This window comes from Triplophysa rosa, linkage group LG14 (genome assembly GCF_024868665.1).
Source record: "Triplophysa rosa linkage group LG14, Trosa_1v2, whole genome shotgun sequence".
Taxonomy (NCBI): Eukaryota; Metazoa; Chordata; class Actinopteri; order Cypriniformes; family Nemacheilidae; genus Triplophysa; species Triplophysa rosa.
Window position 1 is genome coordinate 17,410,858 of NC_079903.1, and position 20,133 is coordinate 17,430,990.

General features: G+C 39.8%; 2 protein-coding genes across 2 annotated transcripts; both read left to right on the plus strand.

Moving 5' to 3' along the window:
• The first annotated feature begins 858 nt into the window (after window positions 1-858).
• Window positions 859-2,781, plus strand: LOC130564477 (testis-expressed protein 26-like). Its single transcript, XM_057350559.1, has 7 exons — window positions 859-1,102; window positions 1,211-1,295; window positions 1,402-1,567; window positions 1,668-1,809; window positions 1,944-2,120; window positions 2,361-2,525; window positions 2,648-2,781. The coding sequence occupies exons 1-7, from the start codon at window positions 1,075-1,077 to the stop codon at window positions 2,779-2,781; spliced, it is 897 nt and encodes a 298-aa protein (XP_057206542.1). The 5' UTR covers window positions 859-1,074.
• Window positions 2,782-3,809: 1,028 nt separating this feature from the next.
• On the plus strand, window positions 3,810-20,005 carry wdr95 (WD40 repeat domain 95). The gene is made up of 29 exons (XM_057350701.1): window positions 3,810-3,896; window positions 4,775-5,048; window positions 11,618-11,671; window positions 11,756-11,839; window positions 12,057-12,122; window positions 12,346-12,576; window positions 12,664-12,749; window positions 12,840-12,932; window positions 13,114-13,159; window positions 13,246-13,292; window positions 13,569-13,686; window positions 13,842-13,911; window positions 14,103-14,334; window positions 14,522-14,627; window positions 15,320-15,471; window positions 15,551-15,653; window positions 16,236-16,342; window positions 16,430-16,509; window positions 16,654-16,708; window positions 16,801-16,846; window positions 17,097-17,156; window positions 17,239-17,401; window positions 17,796-17,897; window positions 17,972-18,030; window positions 18,120-18,258; window positions 18,330-18,369; window positions 18,676-18,764; window positions 18,945-19,117; window positions 19,260-20,005. Exons 1-29 carry the CDS (start codon window positions 3,829-3,831, stop codon window positions 19,305-19,307), a joined length of 2,991 nt encoding a protein of 996 aa, XP_057206684.1. The 5' UTR covers window positions 3,810-3,828; the 3' UTR covers window positions 19,308-20,005.
• Window positions 20,006-20,133: the final 128 nt, after the last annotated feature.

Below are 20,133 nucleotides of genomic sequence, written 5' to 3' on the forward strand. Positions count from 1 at the left end.
TGTTTCCCAATACATAACTGTACATTTATACGTGCTGAAAGAAAAAGAAAACACTCAATAATAATAACAATATAGTCTAATGTGAATTAAGATGAATAAAAACAAAACACCTGTGGTATTGGTATAATAAAAGTTCATTCGACTATGTGATAAATTCGTTTAACTGTTTCAAAACAGTGCAAATGCAAAAGTTTTTTTAATTTGCTTTGTCACCGTTATCTCCACAACTGATAAGAGCAGTGATCAATAAAAACGCATAAAAATAACAACACATTTAGGATGATTTAACTTTGAATAAAATTGCGAAACACTCCACTTTAACAAAAACATAATAATCTCCTGGTTCAAGTCTTTGTAACAAATTACCTAATGTTATCATACGTGCATTTGTAAAAGCAACTCATAAAATGCACCATGTAATGTTTTCCACTGAGCGGCGCTACTACCTAACACACCCGACTCTCTACCATTATTCTTAAAACTTGCAAATTTCAACCATTTCCTTTCGTATTGCAATAATATATCCTAACCACCGTGTTATATAATCTGAATAATTATAATATCCACGTTAATTTTTAAATATGATGAAAATCAATTCAAAATTTCATACAATAGAGCATTTTATACACAGTAGCCTGTTCTTTCATGGCATTGTGCTTTTTATTGTTCTTAATTACTTGACTCTTTTAACGAGTCTTTATGTTTGCATGTGTCCACGTGTGCCACAGATCCTGCGAAAAGACCCCCGCTGAGCGTCAATCAGCACTCGCGCTCCCGGTGTTGTGCGTTTCCTAACAACGCCAAACTCCAGAAAACACCGCTTGGGATTAACAAATCTACTACTACAGAGACGAAAAATATATGTAAGTAGGTTTATTTTTTTAAACCGGCACGTCAAACGTATATCTTCATACTTCCGGACAAGACTGGTTGATGCCGATTACTGACCGTGAAACAACAGAGCTTCTGGGTAAACCGCACGCGCAATGTGAGAAGCGCAGAAAGTGAGATGTGCGACAGCTGGACGCTTTGCTTCAATTTGGAGAAGAGTACCAGATTCATATAATTTCATATATGGGCAAAACAACCATGGCAAATTATGGTTAGCCTGGATTATTCAATGTTTATAAGGTTTATTTTCAATGTTTTACTTTATTATAAGTGATTATTTGGTTATTTACAGTAGCCTACATTTTCAACTATTTTTAAGATGTTCATAGAAGATTGGAAACATATGAGACTTCACATAAAAGAGACTTTGTTTATAGACCCATCTTTTCTACTCCAGAATTAAGGTAAGTGTTTATTGTATATTTTATTGTATATTGTATTATAGTATAAAATGTGCAAAGTATCCAACAAATGTAAGGACTCTTTATTGTTTTGCATTTAAAATAAAAGACCAAAAACATCTGTCCGGATCTATAAGAATTCATATGCATTGGATGATCCTGTGGGTACAACTCTGTACAGTGAAGACTTTTGTTGGAGGCCTGTTGCAAAGACCGCCTGCATAAGGTCTGCCACAGCATCTGGACACAGAAGAAACAACCCACACCCAAGCCAGGTATGAATGTATGCTTTAATGCTTGATGCTCAATTCACATGAGAAAATATAATCCTTGGACGTGTTAATAGTCAAAATGTAACATCTTTTTTTAACCCAGGCATTCATGGTTTGGGGCTTTTCTCCCAATCAAATGAAAAGCCTTTCCGATGGCAAACCTTTGAATGAGCAGGACATCCAAAACGCTCTGAGTGCGCAATACAGGTCCACATACAGAGTAGACTTTCTTGGATTACCCCAAGGTGAAAAGAGTTATTGCATAGACATTTGATTGATTGATTGATTGATTGATTGATCGATACATACAGAGACGCTTATCTTATTTATGTTCATGTGTATGTAGTGTAGTGTATACTGCATTCTGTCTGACTTACAGGGATGATGAAGAACCACATAATTTGTGCACCTTCAAACCGGAGTCATGCCGATAATTACTGTACCCAGACTGAAATGAGACACAACTACTGCAAACCCATATTGAAAGCTGGGCTATTGGTGAAGAATTCTCGCTATGGATGTAACAAACTGCATGGTGTAGCAGCGAGGGGTATTGGTAAATTTCAATTGATATTTGATATATTTAACCATCTCTGTTGGTGCCATAGACACAATGCAACATAGACACAAAGGGGTTGCCTAGATACTCCATACAGATCAGTATGAATGAAATATACACTGTATCAGTTAATAAAAGAGTTAATTCATTTATTTAATACAAGAGACATATTTGTTATTATTTGTTACCATTTATATAAACAATTTGAAAGAATAACACGTTCCTTGTTCCCCTTAGTCCCCACAGTTGTTCACAAAGACATGAATAACCAGAGATACAGTAAACAGCAGACCACCTATAATAAGCATTTTGGAAGCCAACATACAGACGTATCATCAGTTTTCAGTTCCATTCAGCCACAGATGTTTCAACAGTTTTGTGAGCATCTTGCATCTGAGACAGGTGAGAAATATGTGTACTGCTCCTAAAATTTATACTCATGGTTAATCTCTTCTAAATCTAGAACTGTAATGCACAACAGTATGCAATAGAACTAGTATTATATGTATCTTTTGCCTCTGCAGAACAGAGAGATGCAAAGACATTGTTGCGCACAGCTAGCCCCTCTGCTCAGGAATTGAGGATGAAGAAATCTGGTGTATTCTTGCACCCCCCTCCCACTCTAGAGAGGATGTCAGCCTGGCCTGGACCTTTATAAGGATAACATTTTGAAAAGCTATGAATTGTATATGGATTGTGTGTAGATGTGTGGCTGTTTGAGGGTCAATTTAGTTGGCGCTCACTATAAAATATCTCTGGACTAATCATGTTTTGATTTAAGTCTAATAATGTTTTAAAAATAATAACAATTAATAAAAATAACAGATTTTTTTGTATTTGAGATATACTCATATACTTAATAAACTATACTTAATAAAGCACTCAGTAAATGACAAGTGTGTGAATTATACAGTTTATTAAACCTTCTAATATGAACCCTTTAAAAAAGTTTAAATTTGATTTAATTTGAAGGAATCGTTCACCCAAAAATGAAAAGTCTTAAAATTTTTCATTCGAGACATGTATGAAAAGAGATTTTGAAGACTGTTGGTAACCAAACATTGGACCCCATTGACTTCCACTGTATGGACACAAAGCCACTGAGACATTGCTCAAAATATTCTCTTTTGTTTTTCTTTTTTGGTGAACTATCCCTTTAACTCTCTTAAACTGTACTTGGTAAATGATGCCGCATTCAAGACACCTCGGAAGTGGGAAGTAACGTCTGGCTTTTGTAACATTAAAACATTAATGTTTCTATATTGATTTAGTGGCATTACAACATTACAAGTATCTGCTAACATTAAAAGAGCACCGTTCCATAAATTATTTCCAGGTTGCAGTGGGAACTATCGAATTTCCGAGAGCACGTGAAGGCAGCATTAGTGGTTACACCGACATAAGACATTTTGAAAGAAATAGTTCTTTGCGGTAACAAGTGTGTAATTCTACTTTTTAAGCAAGTCGTGTTTCTTGATGCAATGCAACTTTTTCTTAAAAATACATTTGTAACATTCAAACAACGATTTAAATTTAGCCCCCAGCATGCAGAGGAACCATCCCGCTGTGCTTTGTGTATCAGGTAACCTAAGACTCAGGTGTGCTGTGTCTCTAAGCTCTCGGTAGATCTGCATGCAGCCCTAGCTTGTGGAACAAAACAAACCAGCCGCCGTCAAGTCTAGAAGAGGAGAGAATCTATCCAGACATGCCACTAGGTAGAAAAAATCGGCCTTCGTCTGCTGGAGCCAAACTTGAGACCCAGAACAAGCTCAGGTATTCTGCTTAATGCTTTTGTCGAGTTGTATCTTAACAAGGATTCATTTCCCACAAATTTAGGCAAGGCAACGCTCATTTGCTCAGCCCTACCGTGAAACAGCTCTTGATACAGAGATAATTTGTTGTGCTGTGTGACTTTTATCTCAGCATGAGCAATAGAATTCATTTGTATTCAGGCATGTATTCCAAGACCCGACCTTGACTATCTCTTCTGTTCTTCAGTGTTTACTGTTGCTATAGGGAATAAGGAGACAGTGAATGCTGCTGCTGTGCAGAAGTACTGTACCTGTTTGTGTCCTTGAGGATTCATTAATTTATCTTTTAACAGACAAATATTGCTTGACTGTAATATGATTTTATTGACCCAAGCTCAGCTTTCGCAAATTGTCATTTGGAGAGTGTAAATGTCTTCTGACAATGTTGTCATTGTAAAGTGTAAAGTGTAATGTTTAAATGTTTATTTTACCCTTATACTTTATGAAATATATACATAGGTTTGCCTTATAAAATTGTGTAAACCAAACTGATGTCTTATATCAGTATATATATAATATTTATTTAAACTGTTATTTAATACATTCTTAGGCCAACATATAGTGTTGTTCTCTTAAAATAGATATTTATTTATTAATTTATTGCTTATTAAATTGATTTAAAGCTGATTTGGTTAAATTAAGTTATTTAATATTTTAGGTTGCATGTACTTTACTCACAATTTACTTAAGTTTTCAAAATGATATTATAAGGGCTAAGTATTTGTTCTTTGTTTAAATCAAATAATTTTATTTGTTGTTTATATGAAAAAAATCGAATGAAAATATGACTATTAATAATTATGTTAATACACATAATAAAGTCAGTACATTCTTGTGCAGTATTTTGACAGAACCTGTGCATGGTGCATCCATAGTGAGCCAAAAGACTGGCATGGGGTATAGACAGCTGTCTGCCAGGATGCCCCCTACTGGTGGCATGATCCTCAGTAATATAGGTCCTACTGAGAAGAGCCAAAAATGTCCTGACTGGCTGGAAAAAGAGCTGTTGAGACAAGAACCCAGACGACACTCTCTTGCCCTGGGAGACACAGCTAAACTCAGCATGCGGCAACGCCACAGAGGAGATCTCGCCAACAAACTCTATGAGCTGAAGGTAAAAGTAAAAAGAGGGTGTCACAGCATCTGCCACTTGGCTGTATTTCCAAGCAGTTGTTTACCATATTGAATGGCAGCTTGCCCTGGCATCGTCTTTCTATAGCCAATTCATGCAAATTAAATGTAATAATGACAGACCAGGGAGTTGGCCAGCTGGACTGAGGCACTTCCCAAATCCAAAAGCCACATTGCATATGAATTATTTTATAGAGAAAGACAGAATGGCATTGTTGGGATATTGCGACATTCTGAAAGTGTGTTGACATGACAAACCTTCTGTTACAAACACCTTCTGTAGCAAAGGTGGTTGTAGGCAATATTTGTCGCAAAATAGCCAAGACACTTTGACTAGCGATTTATTTTCTAAATGTTTGATTTATTATAGTGATTACATACACGATGGAGTTGCCCTTTAGAAAAGAAATGAATGACAAGCCTTTCTGCATAACTTGTTTGCAACTCGTAACATTACAGAAGTTACAGAAGTCATCAACATGTTATAGTGACGTACGTTTGTCAGCACTCAGCAGACGGCGCAAAACAACAATCACAAATGCAAACGGGCAAAGCACAAATTACCACGTAGACAAAAAGTTTCAAAACAACCACCGATTTTTGAGATTAATCTGACAAGCATTCTGACTCACAGTTTCTTTCTGCTACCTTTAGAATTAGTTGCTGGGGCGGGGTTTACAGATAAGGACCAATCAGATAACAGTCTGACTAGTGTATGAACCAATCAGAAGTAAGAAAGTCCCTGCCAAACAGTAACATAACAGACGGACTCTATTTTAAACACCAGTGAATTTAGAGTTATTTCACAAAATATCAACCACAGGCGAGCTTGTGAAAGTCTGTTTTTATAAAAAATATATTTGATCTGCTCCTAACATGGCATTAAAGGGATGCTTCACCCAGAAATGAAAATTATGTCATCATTTACTCACCTTCGAGTTGTTCCAAATCTGTATAAATGTCTTTGTTCTGATAAACACAGAGAAAGATATTTGGTAGAATGCTTATAACCAGACAGATTTTGCCCCCATTGACTCCCATAGTTGGAAAAATTACTTTATCATTTTTGTTCTGTTGAACACAAAAGAAGACATTTTGAAGAATGTAGGACAGCAAACAGTTCTGGGGCACTTTTCACTATCAATGGGGGGCATAATCTGTCTGGTTATAAGCATTCTTCCAAATATCTTTCTTTGTGTTCATCAGAACAAAGAAATGTATACAGATTTGGAACAACCTGAAGCTGAGTAAATGGTGACAGAATTTTCATTTTTGGGTGAAGTATCCCTTTAATATGATTTATTACGTAGTTTAAAACAAAGCGTGTCCAATGATTAAGCTGTAGTGTTAACTCAACCGGGGGCATCAACAAACATCCAAAAGGTCCCAATTGATGATTTAAATTAAGACAAAACAATCACCAAAAAACTTAAACAATTAAGATACTTAATTTAGTTATTGTTTAGTTATCTTTTATAACACTATATTTATTTTATATGTATACCAAACTCAGAATATTTTATTGGCTATGTCAATGTCAGTGTCAAACCTGTTAGGAAACCAGACTGGCTGTTTGCCATGAATGACAATTTGAATCAACTAGAGGATCTGTTAATTCATCAGCTTTGTGACCTTTGGATGTGAAACCAGTGCAGGGTAATCTGTCATGTCCACTGATTGGACCGACTGACACGATAGACATGCATTATTTATTTCAGTAGTGTGCTCGAGTGTGTACCAAAGTAGGCAAATCAATGATTTTTTCTTTATCAAGCCCAAATTTGTGTTGTGCTGGAAGCAATTTGCCATCTGACTGCACACCTAAATGGGCATGAAAGTTACAATCTGTATCTATTATGGATATTTTCAAATGCTATTAGATTATTAATGATAATCTTAAACTATAATTTATTTTATTATTAAGTTTATTTATTTTATTTAGCCTTGTTGTGCAAGCTCTCTGGAGCTTGTGCAGAGGCAGCTTTTGCCAGAGGGGAACTGGAATCCCCTGGTTGGGCCTGGGTTCTCCTGAGGTTTTTTTTCTCGATTAGAGTTTTGGGTTCCTCGCCACCGTTTGCATACTGTTTTTGCACTGCCTGGTCGGGGGGGCTGCTTTAGAATTTTAAAGTTTTACTTAATTAATATTGCATATAGGAATTTATAGTCTGTTATATTTGACCTGTGCTTCTCTCTCCTTTATCCTAAATGTGTGCTCTCACTGAGCGTGTGGGTGTGTGTGTGTGTGTGTGCGTACTTGTCTGTGTACGTACGTGTGTGTTGTGTGTGTGTGCGTGCACATCCGTGTGTGTGTGTGTGTGTGTCTCTATGTCTATGTGTGTTAGTACGTGTGCATATTGTGTGTGTGGAGTGTTTTGTATGTGGGCATGTCTGTCTTCTGTGTTTTCAACCTTTTCTTGTTTTTGCAGGTACAACTTTAATTATTTTGCTTATAGTCAATATGTCTCATGTACAGCTGCTTTGTAACAATGAAAATTGTAAAAGCGCTATATAAATAAAGTTGAGTTGAGTTGAGTATTTAAGCTTCCCTTTCTGTCGGTCTCTCGAGGTTGTGTCGAACCGACAGAATGGGGTTTGATCTTGAGAACCTATCATCTCTGATTGTACTTTTAAAAGGCCAATGAAGTTGGTGAATGGCATGGCACGGCATGCCAGTCTCCGCCCCATACATACGGGCATAAAAGGAAGATGGCGTGCCCATTCATTCACCTTTTGTTCTTCGGAACCTGCTAAACTGAAATGCTGAGTGCATTATCTCCTGATTATCTACTGGATTCTACAACGCAGAGCAGCGGATTCGTTCTGGTGTGTGCGATTTCCCCTGGGCGTTTCAGTAGCGAGCCGAATGTGTCTATTAGAGCAAATTTCCTAAAAGAGCAAATTTCTCACAGCGTGCACTTGTCGCTCGCCAGGCATGTCTCGCTGCTGTAATCTTGGATGTGACCGCCTCGTCTTTTTGGACACAGCCACAATATCGTTTGCCTCCCGTTCCGCGTTCTGCAAAGCCGCGATGGTGATATGGGACGTTATCCCGTCACAACAATGCCGCGGACCGTCCAGGCTCCGTTACGCTCACCTAACCTGTCTCCGATGACCGTCCCATAGCGGATCCCAGCATTTATGCAGGAACTGTGCACCGCCACTGACCTCGCTCTCCGGGCAACCAAGGTGGCGGCGCGCACGTGCTGGGTCAAACGATGTCTACTCTGGTGGTCCAATAGCGACACCTTTGGCCCAACCTTGCGCAGATGCGAGACGCCGAGGAAGTACGCTTTCTCGATGCGCCCATCACGCAAGCTGGGCTGTTTGGTGACACCGTTGAAGATTTTTTCAGTTTTCGGCGGTGAAGCAGACTGTCCCCTCTGTGACCCGGCCCCCTTCAGAGCATCGAGGTCCTAGACGGCGTCTGCTCCCCAGCAACCCCGCCCCTCCGCACCTCCTGCCCGGCTCGGGCGCCCCCTTCTCAGGCGGCCCCCTGTGGACGGAGGTCATTGCGGAGGACAACATCGACTCCCTGTCGACAACTGACCAAGAAGCGGCCCTGACGGGGACAGCCCAGGGAGGACCAGGACATCGGGCGCGGCTCCAGCCATACTATTGCTGTTGGGCCGCACAGGGACAGCCCTGCCACGTCCCACCTCAAGCCGGGCCCTTTTCAGGGTCTGGCACCCACTCTGTCTCTAAAAGAGCTTCCTTTCTTCTTTTCTCCCTTCTCAACGCGACGTTGCGTCATACCAATCCTGCAGCCCTCAGCACTCGACGGTGAGTCGTGCAGCGAAGACTTAAGGCAGGTAAGTCAGCAGACCTGCTCGCCTCCCCAGGGTTCTGTCCCTGGTGAGATAGCCGTTCTGCCAGCCACAGAACCTCCCCCCCACGGGGACGATATTGCAGATGTCCCCACTAGTTCCTCTGTCACGTTATCTGGGGGCCTGGTTACAGCTCCCCAACTTGTTGCAGTGGCCAGTGAGGACGATCCGTCTTGGCTACGCGATCCAGTTCACCAGGCGCCCGCCCAAGTTCGGGGCATTCTGTTCAACTCAGTGCGAAGCCAGAATAGTCCCATACTTCGGGTGGAGGTTGCCACCCTTCTGGCGAAGGGGGCGATCAAGCCCGTCCCTCTGGCCTAGATGTCTTCAGGGTTTTACAGCCCCTACTTCATTGTCCCCAAGAAAGGTGGGGGGCTGCGCCCCATTCTCGATCTGTGCACTCTGAACAAGGCAGGCTCCCGTTCAGAATGTTCCGTGTGCCGTCTCCCATCTTTCGACGCGTACTTTCATGTCTCGATTCTCTGACGGCACAGACCGTTTCTTCGGTTTGCCTTCGAGGGTCGAGCATACCAGTACAGGGTCCTGCCCTTCGCTCCGGCCCTGTCTCCCCGTGCCTTTACCAAGGTCACGGAGGCTGCTCTCGTTCCCCCAGGGAGCAGGGCGTGTGTATCCTCAACTATCTCGATGACTGGCTTATCTTGGCTCACTCGCGAGATCTGTTGTGTACGCACAGGGACCTTGTGCTCCGGCATCTCGACCGATTGGGCCTACAGGTCAACTGGGACAAGAGAAAAAAAAGTTTCAGTGGGACCGCTGAGTGCTGACTGACGAGGATCAGACAGCACAGCATTGACTGGGCCCGCTCGGTGGTGAGGCACGCTGTCATGGTAACAGAGTTTAGTTCCATACCGAGATAAGAGGTGCTCTCCCCGACCGCGGTCTGTACCCTCTTGGGACCTTGATGTGGTCCTAGGAATGGCCCCGTGAGCCCCTAGGAGAAGCCGCTCTACCTCATCTCATGGTGAAGACGGTTCTCCTAGTGGCGCTCGCTTCCATCAAGAGGGTAGGGGATCTGCATGCATTCTCTGTGTCCAACGAGTGCCTTGAGTTCAGGCCGAGTGACTCCCACGTGGTGCTGAGACCCCTGCCTGGCTACGTGCCCAAAGTTCCCTCCACTCCCTTCAGGGACTAGGTGGTGAACTTGCAGGCGCTCCCCTCCGGGGAGGAAGACCCAACCCCTTCCGTGTTGTGTCCAGTACGTACCCTGCGCCTCTACTTGGACCACACGCAGAGCTTCAGAAGCTCTGAGCAGCTCTTTGTCTGTTTTGGAAGACAGCAGAAGGGGAGAGCTGTCTCCAAACAGAGATTGGCACACTGGATCGTGGACACCATGATCTTGGCGTACCAATCCCAAGATCTCCAGTGCCCACTGGCAGTGAGGGCTCACTCCACCCGGGGTGTAGCCTCCTCGTGGGTACTGGCTCAGGCCGCCTCTCTGGCAGACATCTGCAGAGCTGTGGGTTGGGCTACACCCAATACTTTCGTGAGGTTCTACAACCGTCGTGTAGAGCCGGTGTCTGACCGCATCCCCACTGTTGAGACCACGTAGGTATTCCACGTTATTTTCCCTAAGGCAGATGTGGTCTCCGTAGCGTTCTCCCCTCAGGCGAGGGGGTAGCGCTTCCCAGTGTTCCTTACGGTGTCGGGCGGCTATCTCGGCCATAGAGTAGCAAAGGCCACCGCCTGTACGGCCGTTAGTAGGAGCCTCTCTTCGTGATTCACGCATTAATGTCTTACTACACAACTGGAAGGCTACGATTCGCGGTTGCGCGCACTTGTGACTCGCCCAGGCCGGTCAGTGTCGCTCCGCTGGAACTCGTGACGCGGCGCAGCGCCATGGCGTTTCGTATAGGAACCCCATTCTGTCGGTTCGACACAATGTCGAGAGACCGACAGAAAGGGAACGTCTTGGTTACGTATGTAACCTCAGTTCCCTGATGGAGGGAACAAGATGTTGTGTCCGTCATGCCACAACGCTTCGTCGTCTGCTGCAGCGACCGGGAATGCCTCTCAGGTTCCTCAGCCCAAAGGTGAATGAATGGGCACGCCATCTTCCTTTTATACCTGTATGTACGGGGCGGAGACTGGCATGCCATGCCATTCGCCAACTTCATTGGCCTTTTAAAAGTACAATCAGAGATGATAGTTTCTCAAGATCAAACCCCATTCTGTCCGTTCGACACAACATCTCGTTCCCTCCATCAGGGAACTGAGGTTAGATAGTAGCCAAGACGATCTCTCTTTCTCAAGTAAGCAATCAATGTCAAGTATAACATTGGCTCAATGACTGAGATTGCAACGTGACCTTTTTTCTCTATTATGCCTCTCACACAGCTCCAATCAACATTAAATTCAAAATTAACCAGTGATTTTTTGATAGCTCAGTTTTATTGCCACAGTAATCAGTATGCAATTCTGATGATATGAAACCGAGTAATTTTATTAAAAAATAGAAATATATTTTAATTTAAAATGGTAATACAATTGAGAGAGTTGCCTAACTTGTATCTTTATGTACTGGTATCTCTCTTTACTCAAAGCCCTTAAGTTAGGACTATGTTCAGTGTGCCAATGTAAAAAAAAAATCTTTGCCTTTTAATATATGCTCCTTAAAAATGTCATTCAGTTTTGAAGTTTTTGCATTGTTTCAATTATTTTATCTTTAAACTTTTATCATTAAATTCTTTATCTTTAATATTTAAAACAGATGGAGCATGTGGTGTCGTATGACAATCTTAAACATCTTAAACTGGCCTTTGATGTAAGTATATGAATATTATGTAGAAACATAAATATACTATTATTAAATAGACAGTGGGCTTCTTTATTCTACTTTGTTTTACAGGAGTTTGCAAAGGCTGGCATCAAGAAACTTGATTACCCTCAATTCCGATCTGTTGTTAAAAAATGCTCGGGTTTGCATGCTATTGTGAGTATTATTGCCTTTTCAAGAGCGTATAATAAGCGATTATAAGATTGAGATGACTTTGTAGTGTGCAAATATAATGTTGTGAAATTGCACATTCTGTATTCTGTTCCTTGTCAATGGATTATTAAATGCCTGAGACTCAAAATGTTTATTGATAAATGTTCTCTCTCCCAATCCTCTCACGATTACTCTCCTAACACTTCTTGAAATGTTACAGAAAGATGCTCAAATTCAGCAACTTTTCATGAAGATCGATTACACCGCCGATGGCAAGATTGAGTGGGTATGAATAATTCAAAAATTCCCCTTTAAATCACAAACTTCTTATCTTGTAATGCACGAACAGACAATTTGTTATATGCAAAGTTGCATCAAAGTTTTAAAGTCGATTTTTGCTCTCAAAAACGTTTAAAGAACAAATTATTGTCCTATAATAGTCATGTCAATAAACTACAAATTCACTTAAATTATTTAGGCCTACATGTTTTTCTTTTTTTTTCAATCAGCATGAGTTTTGCACTTACATGCACCTGGAGTACAAAGAGAAAGAGGAGACAGTGCGTCGCAGTACCATGGCGACTTTCACTTTGCCGGCTAAAATAATGCATCTGAGCCGTGGGGAACCTGTTCTGGAAATTCAAGCCGCTCATGACGGCACCATTGTTACTGTCAGAGAAGATGGGGTTGTCAACTACTGGAGCCCTAAGCTCCAGCTGAAGAACAACAAAAATGTGTTTGTGGGTAACCTGGTTTTCAGACATACATTTTCATTATTATATAAATGAGATCCTGCATTTTATATGCATCATTATATTTCTATCTAGCCGGAGAGACACATCAGTCAAACGCAGAAACAGGCTACTGATTTTGTACTTATGACAGAGTATGACAAACTAATTATTGGAACTGGGTAAATAGCTTTTAAATCAAAATTTGTATTTTTAATAGACAGTTTTGGACTGTATAGTGTACTTGTGCATCAATATCCCCCACTTTACAGAGCCAGAGAGATCCAGATTTATGAGTTCTCCTCTTTGGAGCCTTGCTGCCAGATAAGTGCACTAGAAACTGTGCCTTTAAACCTGGATTACTGGTGAGTTTACGCAATTATAGAAACAGTGGAAAGTATCTCAAACAACATGGGTTTGTTGCGTTCATCCATTTTTTATTGTTCGCATTGAAATATTTAAAACCAAGAACCCACAGCTGCCTTTGATGACAATTCTATATGTTTGCTTCCCTTTTGATTAAAAAATAAACTTGTTCTCTGACAGCTGTACAGCCCCAGATAAATGTCTCATTTTATATGGGGACACTCAGGTTAGTGTATTCCGAATGTTAAAGGGATTCAGTCCAACACGTATGAACTTTATTTAATACTATGTATTTGAATAATCTCATTCTAGGGCTGCGTGAACATCCTCATAATGAAGTTGGTCTCAGAGACACTCAGGTAAACAGGGCTTTTAATAATCCTCCTTTTCCATGTCTAGATTTTTGTAAATGCTAAATTACAAGAGCAAGTCATGCGTGCTCGTCCCTCATTTTCATAAATTCATGAATAAATTAATTGGTAAACTTTGACACGGTCCGCTGGAGAGGAATGCACATGGAAATGCAAAAGATAAATGACACGTAAAATGCGAAACCCAAATAGACCCGATAGACGTTTTGGAACAAATTAAGGCAATCTCTGTTGTAAGTTCTTTATAATGCATTTCTTTTCTAGGTTGTGGAAAAAGTCTCCGCAGGTGGAGAACATGCCAAACATCAGCCTTGATCACGCAGTCCAGTTTCCAAATATTACATATTTGAGATGGAAAGTCCACCAAGACTGGGTGTCAAAGGTTGAACATCAGTGTTATTTTCTCTTCATTGTTATTATTTGTAATGCAGTTTAAAATGCATTCGTTTATGCAAAAATGCCATTTTTGAACATTCTAAACAGAGATTGATGCAAATTATATGGCGCTGAACTAAAAGCATTTTTTTAACGCTTCAGGTGAAATACTTTCACAGCATACCTGCCATCATATCTGCATCCAACCATAAAGACTCTGCCCTTGTTATCGGTAACATTCAAACGTTTTTTAAATAAAATGTGAGATGACTTTCTGCTGCTTTTAATAAAAAATATTATGTCCAGATTACTCTATACCACAATAATGAGAACGATGAAAGTAATGAACAACATAATGAAAACATTTAAGTATTAAATATAATACTTGTGTTTATGACATTTTAACATGGTGTTTTTCTTGAGGGTGCCTTCTTCCATCAGCCGACATCCGCCAACAGATGAACGACGTGTGTGGAGAAGGAAAACCTAAAAAGATCCAAATACCAAGCAGTCCACAGCTGAGGCCGACCGGTGACCAAAAAGTCTTTGCTGTTGGTAAAGGAGTCATGAGCTTTGACTTCAGTAAGAGTGAAAACCTTTTGGTCACTGGTGGGATGGACAAGCTGTTGCGTATGTGGAATCCATACATGCCGGAGTATGTATTGAATACCTCTTATATCTTCCTTATAAAGTGGTTTCTCTTTCTTTTACATTGCTCTAGGTCTGGACAATCACTTGATGTACTTTGTTATCGGTCTGTGTCAGACAAATATAAAATGCACACAGATGATAAAACTGAATTTCTGTGCTAAGCTTGTAATTTTATGCTCTGAAAATGGCAGAAGACCAACTGGGACTTTGAAAGGTCATTTAGCACCCATTTTCTATGTGTGTATTGCCTCAGAAGACGGCCACATTTTCTCAGTCTCCAGAGACAACACTGCTAAGGTGAGGATTTCTAGCCTACTATTAATTACAAACCAACAAAGTACATTTTAGTCAATTGTTTTACACCAAAAGAAAATGTTATTTGTGCATATAGGTTGCTTGGAAATTTGATGGAGCTCTCCATTTCAGTATCAAATATCAACTCCTTAGTCTTAGGTGTTTGTCCTACAATTGCCTTGTGGAATTAAAATAAAAACAAACGAGACAATTTGTTAAATACATTTAAAATATTCTATATTAAAACTAAAACATCTTAAGGAGCTGTTAAATTAATGTAAATTTAAAAAATTAAAAAATTAAATGACAATGTGTTGATCGTTTCTGAAACTTTGATTGATACATTTGTGAAATTGCTGAGTCTTCCTCAGGAGAAATATCTGAGACACAGGAGATTTAAGCAAAAGTATTTGCTCTCCATTAAATCTCACTGGTATCTTGGAGACATAATTGAGATATTAAAAAGTTGTTCTTTCCTATGGGATTATTTGAGCATTGTTCATAGAATATTTTTATTTTGATTCAATAATAAAATTAATTATACATCTTAATTCTTGTCCATATGTAAAAGTTAAATGATAAACGTTCTGATCACATGTTTTATTAAACTAAATTATTTAACTTACTGCATTACCTGGATTTTAAGCAGACACTGTATACATATGAAACATGACAACTGTATTTGTTTTGTCTAGATATGGAATATTCAGGATCAGACATGCCTGTTCACCGCACATCCACAAGAAAGTCATATAGAAGGAGAACTGTCAGCGTGCCTCTACTCTTCAGATGTGAAGGGGCTTTACATTTCTGCAGATTCCCTTGCTTTGCTCTCCCTGCAGACAAAGTTCGTATTTACAATATATACACATACATACATAAATCATGTCCAGCATGTATATTATATAACATCCCGTCTGTTATAGACCGCAGCATAAGGGCCGTCAAATTGTGTCTCATTATGAGCCAGTGTTGTGCTGTGGATACAGTGAAGAATTCAGGCAGGCGCTGAGCTGCTCAGAGGGATCGGTGAGTGAGTTTAAAGGTTCAGTGTATGAAATTTAGCAGAATCTAGTGGTGAGGTTGCGAATTGCAACCAACGGTTCACTCCACCGCTCACCGCTCCCTTTCGAAGCACTACGGTGGCTGACACAGAACTAAGATGTGGTCACGTTTTCACTTCTTTGCAGAATGAGATACCATATTTACGAAACATGCTCTGTCGAGCAGTTTGTCTGTTAAGGGCTACTGAAACAACATGACGAATTCCATGTAAGGGGACCCGAGGTGTATGTAGATAGAAAAAGCTCATTCTGGTAATAAAAACATAAAGCTTCATTATGTAAGCTCTTTATACACCTCTGAAGACATATGTATATTATATTGTATTTCTGTCAATAGAACCTCCAAAAAATGACACATTGGACCTTTAAAGAGTACGTCCAACACATTTAGGATATAGATGTAGTGTTCCTCATTTCCATTCTCATGTAAAAATCATTTAAATTTATGACAATTTGGTCTGTTCTTCAATGTACACTCTCTCTTTTCTCATTAAATGTACTTTTATTATGTACTTTTACAGTAACATGTGGATTTATTAAAATTCAGGTTGTCAAAGTCTGGGACGTGGACACTGGAGCTCAAGTTTTTGAATATGGGTGTGCGCATGGACAGGCTGCTATTACCTGTATGGCATTTGACAGTAATGGAAGGAGGTAAGAGATTTAAATAATCTTGCAAAATAAATAAATTGTTAATTTAAATCTATTTAAATAGATAAATGATATAATTATTTTCTCTAGGCTGGTGACTGGCGGAAGAGACGGCTCCCTCAAAATGTGGAACTTTAACAACGGCGAATGCCTAAAGATTCTTAGGGCAGGTCAATAATTCCCTTTGTAGTTGTCAATGTGTATTTCATCTATTTGTTTGCTTCTGAATAGGACACATTCAGAGTATTCTCATATTATTCTACATACACTGTAAATCTGATGAGAACTAAGCCTGGTCTGTGTGTTTTCCTCAGACGGAAGATGTGCAGAGATTTGTGACTGCGCTTATCTCAAACTGCACAGGAGCGCGTAAGTCTCCGTTCACAGCGAATGGCATGCATAATCTCTGAGGATATTTCCTCTTTATATTTGTCTGAATCTCTTTTTAATTGCTTTGACAGGTTTGTGATTTCTGTCGGTTGGGGCCGCAGGATTGACATTTACTCGGTGAGTTAGAGGGGGAACAGGGATCCAGCCAGCCTCACGTCGCATCCTTATTTTTATATGAACATAATTCCCCCAGATGCCTCTCATAAAACGGTTAACTGTCGTGATCTGTATTCCCCTCAGTGCTCTTGTCTTTATTGTAGTTCACTCTATTTTCATATGTAATTTACTTCTGCCTTCCTCCCTTGTGTACTAAAGTGAAAGTGTGTTTTTTAAAATCAAATGGTATAAATGTTTGTACCTTTGACAGGACTCCATTGAAGAAACTCAGTACAATCAGAAACCAAAACCTTCCTGGCAGGATGATGTGGTATTAGCGTGCTTTTAAACACATATTTGTCTACACTTTGTATCATTGTCCTTGTTGAAAACAGTTGTGTCGACTCACACAGAGGATTGGACACAAAGAAGACGTCTTATGCATCGCACACTGTGCGCCTCATCTCTTGGCCACTGGCAGCTACGATGGCGAGATCATCGTGTGGAATGTGGTGTCGGGCCGTATACAGTGTCGCTTTCAGACCCCTCAGACTCCCGCCACTAGTACCAGCACTTGTGGTATGGCAATATTCCCATTAATGTTCTGATTTGTATCATAACACAGTGCATGAATACTTAAAGTGAGAGTTTACCCAAAAATGAAAATCTTTATTTACTCACCATCTTCTCATTACAGACCTGCATGACTGTATTTCTTCTACAGAAGAAATTATTTTTTAGAAGATATTTTAAGGAATGTTAATAATCAAACATCGCTGACCAAACCAACCCCCCCCCCCATTGACTTCCATTGTATGAACAAAACCACTGAAACATTTCTCAAAATATCTTCTTTTGTGCTCCATGGAAAAAAGTGACATTCACATTTTTGACACATTTTGAACCACATGAGGATGAATAAATAATCCAGGGGAGTTAAAGTGTCTGTTGTTCTGTCTATTGCATATAGTCCTTAAGAACACAAGTGTCCTGAGTCTCATCTTCTTAAAGACTCGGGCATTCGTCACTGAACTGTCCTCCTCTGCTTGGCTCATATCTTCAGGATGTCAAGGTAAGGCACATTTTTGGTGAACAAAAGACATTCACTGCGCAGAACATCCAACCTAAACATATTTCATCTCAAAGGTTATCTTAACTTCTGGAGCGTTCTGAACGGGGGAAAGTTCATTACATCTTTTCAAGATGTGAGTATAACTCATAATTCAGTTCAGTGTTGATTTAAACAGCCAAAAGAGTGAAACAAGTCCTAATTACACATTGTCTGGTGCTTAAGTCTCATTCAAAGCAGCAGATTGTCAAACTGGCTTTAACGCAAGACGACAGCTTGCTTTTCACAGCTGATCATGTCGGTTTCATCTCTGTGTATGATGTCAAGGAATATGCCCTGCACCCTGAGCAAAAGCCTCCTGAAAGTAGGAAGACTTTTATTAGTTTGTTCTCTAAATTATTTTATTGAACTTTGATGAGGTATTATTCATTTCAGAGGTGAACTTTTGGCGAGCACACATCAGCAGAATCACTGGGTATGTTCTTTAAACTTCTTCGGTTGCACTTTATTTTACAGTACGTGTACTTACAGTGTACTTACCTAAGAAAGTACTGAGTAGTATAAGTTACCTACATGGTATAAATTTAGGTTCAGGGTTAGTACCTAGTTATTATATATACTGTAATAATTACATAGTATGTACAGTACATGGGAAACGGGACTGTAAAATAAAGTGCTATCACTTCTTCTATATAAACCATGTTCTAAACATTTTGTTTTATAGGACGTTTTGTTATTTTTGGAAAATTCAATGACTGTTGAATTATGACATCTTTTCAAGATTAAAGATAATTGAGGATGACCAATTTCTGCTCACCTCATCAGTGGACTGCTCGGTACGGCTGTGGAACGTCCACGGGCATTTTATAGGTACACCTCATGCTTCTTTGACATCTTTTGTAGCTTTAAGGAACAACAAAACTTGGACAAAACAAAGGTTTTGTAAACCAAGTAAATGAGGACTCATATTTTAGTGTATCAACTAAGATCTGTGCCAACACTAACAGTACAAAAACGGTTTGTTGGAAAGTGACGGTCTCAACTTCACAGGTACATTTGGTCAAGCAGAAAGTTGGAGCATCCACAATCCATCTTCCTGGAAGCACCCAGATGTTCCCTATGAGGTTCTTGTAGATCCGTTAAGCATGCCCTCTCATCCCATACTGGAGAAGATCAATATGGCTGATTTTCTTAACTTTGAAATGAATGAAAATGTAAAGGAGGTAAGATGTTTAAATGATGTACAGATATTCAGATGATCATACAGGGTTTGGTTTTCAATGGATTGCTTATATTTTCCCCAATCCTAAACAATTGATTGTACCATCATTGCTGAGATCTGATTAAAATGTGTTCTGATTATAGATGGACAACAAGAGTGATTCTCCATCAATCCTCAATGACAAAGACTGAACATGCATCAACTCCTCATCATGTGCTAAGTCAGTCAGTATCTTTAACCAAAAAGGGGAAAACAAAAGAAACAGCAGCACAAGTGTTCTGATTTAGCAGTACTACATTTACTGATCTATTGGATTGCAGGTAGCACCATGCAGTGATTCTTCAAGTCATGCATCTCACTGTTTGTTTCAATCAGCGGTCCTCTTATTTCTTCAGCCATGTTGGAACCTTACAACCAATTATTTATTTATGTTCTGGTTGTCAAGACAAAACTTTGGGAAAAGATGTGGGAGAAAGTTTTAGAATTGTTTTACTTTATTGCAACTAAAGTTTTAAGCAGAACGGATGGAACAAACATCAGGCACTGTACAATTATCAATGCACTTTATCAACAAATTTCACAAAGACTGCCAATGAGTTTAGCTGCACAGATGTCACTGTCAGGATGTGTTAGAAATAAATCGTAAATTCTACATGACATACTCTATTTTGGCTGCACAGAGAAACAGTGAAGCGTATAGAATACATCCACCTGTGAAATTGCATTGGACTTTTAGCTCCATAGTTTCAGTCTGGCTAAATTCAATACAAGCCTTCCTTCACTCAGTTTTTGTGGCAGCTTAAACTGACGACGGTTTGATTCACTATACAGTATATCAAAAATGAAGTGCAATTACAGCTACGGTAACATAGTTTACATGCTATTAAACATACTATCAACACCAGAAGCTATTTTTGTTCAATTTTCAAATTTATCAGCATCTCCATGCTCAATAATGTATGTAATGTAGAAAGATGTGTTTCAACCCAGTGCCTCAGAGATGACGTATTTTGCAGC